The sequence below is a fragment of the Crassostrea angulata genome, chromosome 10 (assembly GCF_025612915.1).
Source record: "Crassostrea angulata isolate pt1a10 chromosome 10, ASM2561291v2, whole genome shotgun sequence".
In the NCBI taxonomy this organism is placed as follows: Eukaryota; Metazoa; Mollusca; class Bivalvia; order Ostreida; family Ostreidae; genus Magallana; species Magallana angulata.
Window position 1 is genome coordinate 28,879,302 of NC_069120.1, and position 13,040 is coordinate 28,892,341.

General features: G+C 33.9%; 1 protein-coding gene and 1 pseudogene across 1 annotated transcript; both read left to right on the forward strand.

Moving 5' to 3' along the window:
• Nucleotides 1-293: 293 nt before the first annotated feature.
• Nucleotides 294-2,569, forward strand: LOC128165917 (uncharacterized). Its single transcript, XM_052830859.1, has 2 exons — nt 294-722; nt 1,075-2,569. The coding sequence occupies exons 1-2, from the start codon at nt 294-296 to the stop codon at nt 2,356-2,358; spliced, it is 1,713 nt and encodes a 570-aa protein (XP_052686819.1). The 3' UTR covers nt 2,359-2,569.
• Nucleotides 2,570-7,734: 5,165 nt separating this feature from the next.
• LOC128167537 (uncharacterized) lies at nt 7,735-9,455 on the forward strand (annotated as a pseudogene).
• The last annotated feature ends 3,585 nt before the right edge of the window (nt 9,456-13,040 follow it).

Below are 13,040 nucleotides of genomic sequence, written 5' to 3' on the forward strand. Positions count from 1 at the left end.
TACTTTTACTTAAATTATACTTCAAAAAGTCGCTATTATTGTAAATTTTGATGAAATTAAAATGGAAATAAGTAAAATATATCATTTCGAACAAAGAATCATAACTCTTCACACAGTTAAGGAAGAAAAAATATTCGACACTCTTGGACTGACGATTTGTACAAAATTGATACGTTTTTTTCAATAATTTTACTCTAACGTAGCCGACTATCTTTATACGATATATGGTATTTTGTTAGCCATTCAGAAAGCACTTTACAACAAAAACTAAATTATCAAATATTAAATTACAGATGGCATCATCGAAATTCCATGCACCACCAACAGCCCAGCACTACTTGGTGTGTGGCACTGAAGACTGTTGGAACAACTGCCAGTTTTATTGCAATAATTGTCACCAACAAATGTGTAAACACTGCAGAGATGAACATCAGAAGAGTCTGGAAACGAAGGACCATGAAGTCGTCCCTTATATACCAACAACGCCAAAGACACTTCCTGAAGTTAAATGCCAAACCCATGTAAACAGATATCTAGTCATGCTTTGTGAGCAATGTCAGGGTCCGGTATGTTCAAAATGTGCAACCAAAGACCATGGTGGACACACATTTATAGATTTAGAAACAGTGTATGCAGAAAAATGTGGACTTTGTCTGAATGAAATTAATAAAATTGAAGAATATTTCCTCCCAACTTCACAGGATTTGCTTAAATCCACTATAGTCTGTCCCAAGTTATTGCTTCCATCGCTTTTTGATGATTTTTAATAAAATAACACATACCTGTGAAAGAAATACAGTTGAAATCGTTAAAAGGGAATATATCCAAGATATCTTCATTGAACAATTATCCCTTTCCACTCAGAAAAATTCACAGGAACGAAAACAGATTCCTTACGGAGATTTATAATGGGGAATGTTAACATCTTTTCTCCATTCGGAATACACTCGGAATACATCGCGCGATTTTTTAACGTTATCATCCGGGCTTATTAATGGCTGTTGCAATGCAAAATCTCCGTAGACTTTCAATTTCGGGATGTGTATTGAAACCTGAAGCGGTAGAGGGGGCATTTCAAAACAGATAATCTGGGCATTTTTTATATTAGTGGATGAACATAGTTTGAGCACAAAGGTCAACAAAATCGAACAGTCACTTCTTCGTTTGTTAAGATCCCAAGAAAACAGGTATAATGGTTACATTTCGTACCTCCATGATCTTGTCAAAACGTTTTATGAGTACCATTGTTCCAAAGATATTATCACATTGATAAGTGATATAACAACGAATTTAAAAGTAGACCCCATACCACTAACAACCAAACCAGTCCCTCCAGTATTTACTGTTGGTCAATACACAAAGGAGGATGTCGCCAAACTACTGGGTAGGGTAACTGTTCCTGACAATAAACCAGAGAACAGAGAAATAAAACCCAATAAAACTGAATCCACACAGATGAAACATACAATGAAAGAGAAGAAACAAGACATAAAGAAATCTGATACAAAACCAACACTGTCTTTGTCTTCCTTTGCCACCAAGATCAGGAAGTACATAGTGCAAGATGTTGACAACGTAGATCATATATCAGGAGGTAAATCCGGTAGACTCTGGGTCAGTGATTTATTTGGTAACCTTGTCCTAAGAGATCTTCAAGTGAAACAGCAACAGAAGATAAAAACCAATGGCAAACATGGCTACCACACAGTAACACAGACAGGGGAACTAATCTATACAGACAGAAAGAACAAAGTCGTTAATAAGATAAAACAGGATGATACAATCACTAAATTTATTGAAACAGGAGACTGGGCACATATCAGCATCTACTCTTCCCACATTAATGGGGACAAACTGGTGGGACTGAAAACAAACACGCAAGAAAAGAGTAGAGAGGCTAAAGTCATCAGGTACAACAAAACAGGGAAAGAATTACAGAATATAGAGAGAGACGAAGAAGAACAGAAAATGTATAGTGACCCACACTACATCACAGAAAACATCAATGGTGATATCTGTACATCCGACTTTGAAAAAGAAGCTGTAGTGGTGGTGAATAAATTGGGACAACATATTTCTTCCTACACGGGTCACGGGTCAGAGTTTCGTCCCTGTGGTATCTGTACTGATCTCCTTGGTCACATTCTGGTGTGCAATATTCCCCTCATTAGCTTATTTATGGATGCTAACAATTACACCATTCATATCCTTGACCAGGATGGTCAGTTCTTGTCACTTTTACTTACACAACAGCATGGAATAGAGGCTCCCCTGAGTGTGTTTGTGGATGAAAGTAACAATCTTCATATCGGAGACTATTCCACCTACACAGTGACAGTGTACAAATATCTACAATAATTATCACCTTAATTCTTATATTCTACAATTATATCAGATTACTAGTATTTTGAATATCAAATGCTGAAAACGATCTACTGTAAATAAAAAAGGGAAAAATTAAAAGGGAATACTAGTACACGGAATCTACTCAGTTCATCAAAATGTATAAACAGCTGGAAATATTGAGCAACAATTTTTTTCTTTAGGGTCACAAAAGAGGAAATAAAAATAAAATTAATAAGTACTAATTACTCTTGTGATTCCATTTGATCAATTTTTGCAATGAGCTGATGTTAAGGGTGTTGTTTACCGAGGTTCTGAGTTGTAAAATTCGAATTGTTATAAAAATCAATGTCATGAACAAAATTTGCTCTAAACACAAAAAGTATTTATAAAAAGGAATTATTATTTGCAAAACAATCGATGTTTTTACTATATTATGAATAGAGGCTCAAATAAAAGTGGACTTGTAGCTAAACAGTGGAAATTCGCGCTTAATTATAATTTCATGGCCCCTGGTTCAGGGGTTCTTGTGTTTATGTCAGGGTTCTAATGATTATCTAGGATAGGGTGGAGAAATTGTTTTTGTACTTAAGATTTTGTCACTGTATGTTATGCTACATTTTTTAAATATTTTGTATTAGAATTTATAAAGTTTGTTGGATTAAACAATCAGGGAATATTAAAAATAATTTTATTGGCCCTATAATTAAAATGCACATGAATATACTTTATAATGGCCACACTGCATTTGCTCATGTGATTGATAGGGCCCATGGGCCTCTTGTAACACTAGTAATGAATTACATCTTCAATGCCTACAATCCCTCTTAAAACAAAATAAAACATGCTCTTGACCTCCTCTTTAAAATTATGTTGATTTGAACACATACTCATTACTTTCTCGTGATTCAATTTCAATGTCAGGAAATTATTTAATACTCAATATAATTTTTTAAAGCTGTAAAGTACGGGAAATAATACATTAAATCAACATTACTGACCAAGCACCAAATAGACATTCTGAAACCATTATTTTACTATATCTCCATTTTAATACACATCTAGATTGTTTATTAATTTTAGAGTTTAGAGTATAATCTTGGACACCAATGTCTACAACCATGTGTACTGTGTGAATTTCCCTCCTTTACGCAGATGAATACTTTTTAGACAAGTAGGATACTAGAATTATGTGTTTAAGACACCAAAAATGATGAAAAAAATACTTTTTGGCAATTATTGTGATAAACAAATTACACACCTGAAAAAATTTCAAAAAGGTCAGGTTAGGTATTGAGAAGTGGAGATCTGTAAAGATAAAAATATGATATAAAATGGGTTAAATCACAGTTTTGAAAGAAGGGATGATGCCAACATGGATTGCTAGTTACATAAATACACAAGACAGTCAGTGCGTCAGTGCTCATCACTTGTTTTAAAGGTTGCTTAAACTATATTGGTTCATCTAAAATTGTCCATGGAGAGTAAATATAAAAATTAAATTAAATGATTATATAAAAGGATAGTTTTAACATATCAATATTGATTTACTTTGAAATTATAAAAAGAAAACTTGTTTACAATTTTAAAAATTGTTTTAATGGTGGATTATTTAACTTGGTGTTCTATGTGGGTAAACTGTAATCAGAAATATCAAAGATTAAAATGTTCACACAGTTCTATGCTAAAATTCAAGAATTATACGCGATTTGGTATCACGACGTTTGTGTATGAGTACATGCATTAATTTTGTTTTTGTTTTTAAAAACTGTTTTGAAATACATTGTTAAAAAACGAGCTGTTGTGGTAAAAATCAGAACAACACAGATTCTCCTTCAAAGGTCAGGGGTCAAAGTTTCGTCCCTTTGGTACAATGGCTTAAAGAAGAAAGGGCAAAAAGGGCTTAAAATGGCCTCATCTCAGAAATTATTAATTTTTTACATAAAGTACTGATATCATATCCTCTAAGCACAATTGGTCAGATTTTTCATTTTTGAAGTCTAGTTTTTAAATAATTTGGGTTTGAATATGATATTGTTAAAAGCCCTAGCACTGTATATTTATGACGCACAGTGTATTTACAACTGACGAATATATTTGTTCTTGATGTTAGAACTTCAATTTCTTATGTTTTAAAACTCTTTACAATTTTATCATATTAATTCTGTAATTTAAAAATACAAATGGTTTATTAATAAATGTTTTATTTAAATGTATTGTAGTTGCCATAGCAACGAATTTCAAACATTACAATAAATTGTACAAACTAGCATACTAATTATCAAATGTAATATTTCGTATGAAGTCAAACCTTGAAAGTTACAAAACATTTGAATAATTATGCATATATGGAATAAAAATAATATAGAAATAAACTTTGAAAAGTAAATGAAATTACATGTTTTCATTATTATTAAGTGCCCCCACCAAAGTAAACCATTGTCATATGGTTCGTATTACATTATATAAGTTGTTATTGTACAATTAGTATCTTAATTGAAACTAAGGTCAATGTTCAATCTGCTGTAGACATAAATTAAAGTAATATTAATAATTTTAATAAAGCCTTTTGTTCAATGATTGTCCAAAACAAGAGAAAGCTAATTTAATTTTACATTCAAATATTTTTCATTAATGAGCAAAGAAAGAAGTTTTCAAAATCAGTTTAAAGGTTTAATGTTGTACAGATGTCGAAATTGCAAGTTACTTGCAATACCACAAACAGCTGATTTCATCATTCTTCCTCACGCACATCTTCATTTTTACTTTCATCGATGGCGAGTGGTTCTGGAATATCCTGGGCGTCCAGTAGATATTTGCTCCAATCACGAAGACTTTCAAAACTTCTTTCGTTGAATCGACCAAGTCCCAGATACCATATGATCGACGTGACGTGTGAATATGTCCCTACAACACGAGTTCCTACTTTGCATTGACAGTACCATCCAATTACTTGAACTGCACTATACTGAATCCAAACTCGGTAGCCTCTCGATGACTGAATTTTGGCGCAAAGTAAGTCTGGCTCATGGCTGCATATCAAAACGGCCATTTAGTACGAATTGCTTCAATGAATAAATTGTTCATTTGTTAATGGTGATCAAGGTAAGATAAGAGAAAGTAACCTAGACCACGGGCATGAATAGCACATGCAACAGTGTGTTTTTGTTCTAAGAGTCTGAAGTAATACTTCATCAGAGATGTCGAGCAGTTTTTTTTATTTCACTTGGCAATGTTTTTGTCCAAAATATTGGTCAGTCTAACTTTTAAATTATAACTCACATATCATACAGTACAGCTTAAACAATATTTCCATAATCATGATAATCCTTCACACCTCTGTGTGACTTTTTACAGTGTAAAAACAAATGAGTCAATCTCAGATCTTTTCTAAGCCTGTCAGCATGATTAGCAGGTGCGGAGAGCTTGACTGTGTACGAGCAGGTTCATTGATATTTACCTTAAATAAATTCAGAGATACCTAGTTAAGATTTCATCTAGAGTTTTTATTTCAATTTTAAGGAAAAAACTTATAGTTCTCCAATAACCAACCCCCCCCCCCCCCCAGGTTTTTCCGTTATTACTCTTTGTGGGGTTCTCATTTTACTTTTACCACGCAAAATTAATTTCCTGTGTATTGTCAGCACATTGTAATGATTGAAAGGCGTATAAGACTTTAAATACAAAATTTGAGAAGGAAAGAAATATAAACACACTTAGTTTGTCATGTTAAAATTACTACAGTATACTATCAATAAAATATATACAAATTTACACAAAATTTCACACAGTATTAGACTGAACTAGTATAATTTTCTTTATATGTTTTCCAAATTACTTTAAATTTTAACCAAAAAAAAAATTAAATAGTCATAGCAATGAATAGGGTGAAATCCATCTGCCAGGAAAACCCCCCAGTAACAACCTAGTTAAATAAATAATTCGATATTAGTTTTTACGAAGTTTGTTTAACCATGACGGTTATAATTTACAAGGCTTTGTTAAGAGTTATTGCCAGGGCTACCACAACACTTTGCTATATCTGAGATTTCGCTACATCTGTGTTCGTACTAAATACGTTTTATTGTATTTGAATAAACAATTCAGATGCTTTAGAAGTAATCTAAAAATTCAAATAATTACTCCAAATTATTCACATACAAATTAGAAAAAGAAAGGGGGGGCGATGTCCTGATATTTAATCAATGTATCTGTTTGTAGATTCTGAGTTGTATATATTGAAAATGTTTGTTCTGACCTTGATGTGGGAGAAGGCTAAAATATGCTGAGCTTCCTGCCTACCACAAATCCGATATAATCTTTTTGCGCACTAGTTATTTTAATAAATACTCAGGAAATAATTACAATCTCGCCAACTCGTTCAAATCCAACAGTCTGTTGCGTGAATTTCTTTCCATTACTCAAGAAAATATCTTTAGAAGGTAAGGTTGTGTGTATATAATTAAAGACAATGAAATGGATACAAATCACTTTTTTTCTAGAACTTAATAATTGCAAACTTATTACACAACACTAATAATTGTAACATCAAAGTCAGGGGACATATTGGGCACGGCTAACATTTGCAAAGCTGAAAAGAGATAATGAATATGGGAAATAATCACCGTTATATTTTCACCATGTAGTGAATAAATTTGTTTTGCAAAAATTCATATATTTAATTTTTAAATTGATTTTTTTTTGGGGGGGGGGGTGTTTGGGGTAGGGGGAGGTGAAAAGAGGAGGGGTTGGCCAGAAGAGAACACCAGAAGAGGAAATGCTAGTTGCAATAAATGGATAAGCCAAATGGTTTGTTGTCAGTCGGTGCTCATTGTTGCTAAAACCTTATTGATTTATATACATAAGAATATTCCTTGAAAGTAAAACACTATGTTTTTTTTACTTATTTGAACAAACAATTAAAAAAACCAAAAAACTTTATTACTTAAATTAGTTTTTAAGTTTTAATGGTGGGAGTTTATTTTTCCTGTTAATTTATTGTTCCTAGGGGGTATAAATTTCATTTAAAATTGTCATTGATATAGCGAGTAAGATCCAGTTTTACTCATAAACGAAAATGCTCACAGACGTTTTAAAAGGATTAAAAATATACTCAGTGGGTTTAAATATATACAGGCATGTGTCTTGTGACAATTGAAAATTTGGTTGTACATGAAAATATTCTTAAATTTATCTTGATTTAAAAACTATAGTAGTTTTCATATTTCCTATCATATAAGAATTAAACATTTTTTTCTTCAATTTTAGAAGATTTTCAATTTTAGAAATAAACATTTACCACTTTGAATATTAAACCAAATATAATTGGAATATGAAAGTGCTGTTGTTGACTTACAAGGATTTATTTGAAAATAAAACATTTTTATACAGATGGCATCATCGAAATTCCATGCACCACCAACAGCCCAGCAATATTTGGTATGTGGCACTGACGTCTGTGAACAGAACTGTTTGTTTTACTGCAATGATTGTCACCTACCAATGTGTGAACAATGCAGAGATGAGCATCAAAGGAGTCCAGATACCAAGAACCATGAACCGGTTCCTTACCAACAACGCAAAACACAACTTCCTGAAGTTAAATGTCACACCCATGTAAACAGATATGTAGACATGCTTTGTGAGCAATGTCAAGTTCCGGTATGTTCAAAATGTGCAACCAAAGATCATGCTGGACACACATTTAAAGATTTAGAGACAGAGTATGCAGAAAAATGTGCCATTTGTCTGGATGAGATCAACAAAATTGAAGAGTACTTCCTCCCAACTTCACAGGATTTACTCAAATCTATTAAGAAAGATTCTACGGAAATAAAGAAGATCATGGACGACATAAGAACATCAATGAAGGCTAAAGCTGAATCTCTGAAGAGAATGGTTGACACAGTCACATCACAAAAAATAGAACAAGTCAACGAAATAGAAAAGTCACTCCAAGAACTGTTAAAATCACAAGACAAAAAGTATAATGGCTACATTTCTTATCTCCATGAGCTTGTCAAGAAGTTCCATGGCTACCTTTCGTCTAAAGATATTAAAACCCTGATGAGTGACGTTACCGGTACAACAAATCTAAAAATAGACCCAATACCAGAGACGGTCAAACCAGTCCCTCCAGTATTTACTGCTGGTCAATTCAGCAAGGAGGACATCACCAAACTACTAGGAAAAGTAACTGTTCCTGACTCTTAACCAGAGAACAGAGAAATAAAACCCACGGGGACTGTCTATATACAGTTGAAACCTAGAAAAAAATCTGACGTGAAACCAACACTGTCTCTTGCGTCCTCTGTCACGAAGGTCAGGGAGTACAACGTACCAGGTGTTGACAGTGTACATCATATATCACTAGGTAAATCATACAGGCTTTGGGCGAGTGATGATGATGATGGTAACCTTGTCCAAACAGATCTACAAGGGAATCAGTTACAGAAGATACAAACCAGTGGTGGATATGGTTACCACACAGTCACACAGGACGGGGATCTGATCTATACAGACAGAAAGAACAAAGTCATAAATAGGATCACTGAATTCATTAAAACAGGAGACTGGAAACCACTCAGCATTCATTCCTCCCACATTAATGGGGACATACTGGCGGGGTTGAGAAAGGATGGAGAAGCTAAAGTCACCAGGTACAGCAAGACAGGGAAAGAAATACAGAACATACAGAGGGATAACAAAGGACAGAGACTGTATGGTGATCCACAATACATCACAGAAAACATCAATGGTGATATCTGTACATCAGACTTCGACAAACAATGCTGTAGTGGTGATGAATAAATCAGGACAACACATGTTCTCCTACAAAGGTCAGGGGGCAACATTTTGTCCCTTTGGTATTTGTACTGATCTCCTCGGTCACATCCTGGTGGTCTATGTTCCTTGTGTTAATATTATGAATATGGCTTTTATCAAAAACAATGTTCATATTTTGGATCAGGATGGCCAGATCTTGTCTGAACTACTTACAAAAAAGCAACCTTTAATCTATCCCTGTAGTTTGTGTATGGATGACGAGAACAATCTTTTTTAATGGAGAATATCTCGGCAACACAGTGACTGTGTACAAGTATCTACAGTAATTCTCTATCATTACCTTGATTCTGGTACTGTATGAATGTATCAGATTACTTTGGATATAAACTGTATGAATGTATCAGATTACTTTGGATATAAACTGTAATACATTTTTGTACAGACATGTTGAAAGTTTTCTACTGAATAGCAAAAAGAATTAAAATAAAAAATTATAAAAATAAATCTTTTTATACAAGTATTTTGGGCAACAAAAAAAGTAACAAAACATATATCTGTGCCTGTATTATTTCACATGAAAATCTACTCAGTTAATGAAAATGTATAATTAACATCTGAGAATTTGGAGAAACATAATCTGTGGTGTTTTAAGTAACGAAAAAGTCAAATTACAAACATTTACAAATATATCATCAATCTATTTTTTTTTTAATCTTCCAATTATTTACATTTATCATACATGTTCACTCTATTGCTTTTCTGAAAAATTGTTGTTTTGATAGCCATTATGGTGTTTTAATTTCATTTGGTTTTGAAATCGGCCCGTGGCTTCAATGGGGAGCAAACAAAAGCATTTTTAAGTACATGTATCAATAATTAACAGCATTTTAAGCATGTGTTTTACATTGAAAGATGAGAACAGATATATAGTAACAGTGATAGCACTGGTTAAAAGACATGTCGATAATTAAAATTGTCAATTCACAGCTTGGATAATGACTGGATATTTTTTCCATGAAATTACATGTATATAGGGCATGTATTTTTAGCAGCATTTCATATTTCAGCCCGACATAGCCCTACAATGATGATTTGGGAAATACATTGTTTTATGGATTAAAAATTTTTTTGCATGTAATTTAAGATTTAAATGTCGTAAAAAGCGGAAATTTCAAATACATCATTACAATTCTTAAATCTAACATTCCAGAAAACTTAAAGTCAAATTCATTTGCACATGACCTACAAGGAGAATATGTTATGATACTTTTTAAATTGCAAGAATTTGTTATCATTATTTCTGCCCTTTCATGAAATTTGGCATTACTCACTGTGTTTGGTGCTTTAAAGCAAAACTGAATAATATTCACCTGCACTTGACCAGGAAGGTGAATAAACTGTAGATTGCTAATTAAACTAAATGAATTAACATCCCCGTTAAATCACGAGAAGCACATCTCGCAGATTTTAATTTTCGGACATGTTAACTATATGATGGTAACTATGGTATCATATCGGCGTTCATGATTTAACATTATCGCGATTTGATGCAAACCGGTTGAATTTCGGACTTAAGTACTCGCCTAAAATAAGGAACCTACAGTAACACTAAATTCTTTATATATACTCTTCAAATAAAAAAAAACCGCATGAAGTTACTTGGTAGATATTAAGGCAAACAAGATAAAAGAGTTATAAGATATATTATTATTATTATATTGAATAAATTAATTCAACATCACATAAAGTTTAAATGATCATTTTTGTTAAGAGTTTCCTGCACATCAAAAGTTCAAGGTCACAAATGTTCAATATCTTGTATGCCCACCGTTGGCATCAATAACAGCCTGGCATCGTCTCCCTATTGATGACGTCAAGTTTCTAATCAGTTGCTGGGGAATGTTAGTCCACTCTGCTTGTAACGCTTGCACAAGTTGTTGCAGCGACTGGGGTGCAGGTTGCCGCTGTCTGACACGTCTGTCAAGTTCATCCCAAAGATGCTCTGTTGGGTTCAGATCTGGTGATTTGGAGGGCCAAAGAAGAGGAGTAATGTTGTTTGTCTGTAGGAAAGTTGTAGTAAGTCTTGCTGTATGGGGTCTAGCATTGTCATGTTGAAAAATTCTGCTATTATTCTGCACTATTGGAAAAATGTGTGGTTGCAGTATTTCGTCACAGTACCGCTGAGCCGTCAAAGTACCGTTTACGTGTACCAGATCTGTTCTTCAGTATGGGATATTGCAGCCCACATCATTATACGTCCGCCTCCAAATCTGTCGACTTCCTGGACTAAATTAGTCGCAAAACGTTCATGGTGTCGTCTGTAGACCCTTGGTCGACCACCTGCACGGTGCAACAAGAACCTTGATTCATCACTGAACCAAACGGTATTCCAGCGCTGTTGTGACCAGACTCTATGCGTGCGATACCACTGAAGCCTGTTTTGACGATTTTGCCGGTTCAAAAGAACAGTCTTACAGGACGTCTTGCTCGGATACCAGTATCTCGTAGTCGGTTTCTGACCGTTTGATCGGAGATCCTACGCCCTCCAGGAATGGATGAAGCAGTTGAGGTTGCTATTCTGAATCGTTCACAAAAATGCTGTAACCTTATGAAGCAGTCTTGAGCAGCAGTGGTGATCTTTGGTCGGCCTGACTTTGGAAGGTCACGGGCTGACCCATGCTGTCGAAACCTATTCTAAAGATGAGAAATGATACTATTAAGACCCTTGCTACAGCTGTCTGAGATTCACCTGCTTCTAATCTACCAATAGCATTGTTGCGCTGGGCTTCATTTAGACGTGGCTTAATGTGCGAGTCTACGGTCAAGAGAAAGAACCGATTTTCACATCGAAAACCCCTGATTATTATCATTGCATTGACCTCAAAAACAGCCTTTTGATTAAAAAATCTACTGCAGAATTTTCTTTCCCCCCAATATTTTCAATTGAAATTTGAAAAAAAAAGTTAAACAAAGAATTTGAAATCGCTATTGTAGAAAAAAATTTGGTTCTACGGTGTTTTCATGAAAGCTTATTAATATGTACTGGTTCTTTCTTTATTTTTTTTTAATGAAGTAAGAAAATACTGTGGATCATTTAATTTCGTAGGGGGCAATTTTCGTGGATTATGAGATTTTTGCTTATTGGTGGAGGTGTAATTTCGTGGATGCGTTAAATAACTAGGTCTTAAAGAATCAACTGGAAAATGCGCACTAAAAATTACTTTTAACATATAATCTTTAACCATCAAACTGCAGAGTCAAAACTCTTCAAAAATCGCAATTTTGCAAAGCTATCCCAGTTACAAGAATGAAATTAGGAGATTCAAAAATTGGACAAGTACACCACTTGACTGGAGAGGAAGTGGCAACTATCACATTGTGAAATGTTCCCCTTGGACACGACACCTTTTCCCTGTCACTGGTGTTGAGTGACTTTGATCGGGATACTCTAAACTGACTCTCAGTTAATCTAAGTAATTCGTTAATTGATGTAACTCTTGAAATCTTATCTTCTATCATTCACTATTGTTAAAACAGTTTTTGTTTTCTGTATGTAATTGTTGGCCATGTTTAATTATTTGACAGTTGAAGAGCGACGGTCAAGGCGACTCCCTACTTTGTAAACGGAAACCGACTTGTGAATTTTCCGTGGGTTACAATATCAATATTACATTTTTGTACTCTTTAAATGTTGAAAACTTTTCACGGTAAAGCTTAAAGCTTTAAAACTAGATGTTGTCATCAGAAAACTATACCCACAGTAAGTGCCTAAATACGCCTTTGTACCTGAGTTAATAAAAGAGGGGGGTACATGCAATTTTCGGATCTACATGTATTAAAAAATTCTTATTTTCATAAAAAAAGACTATCAAATTTCGACAGAATTTAACTCAGCAACTTCTAAGCACTAC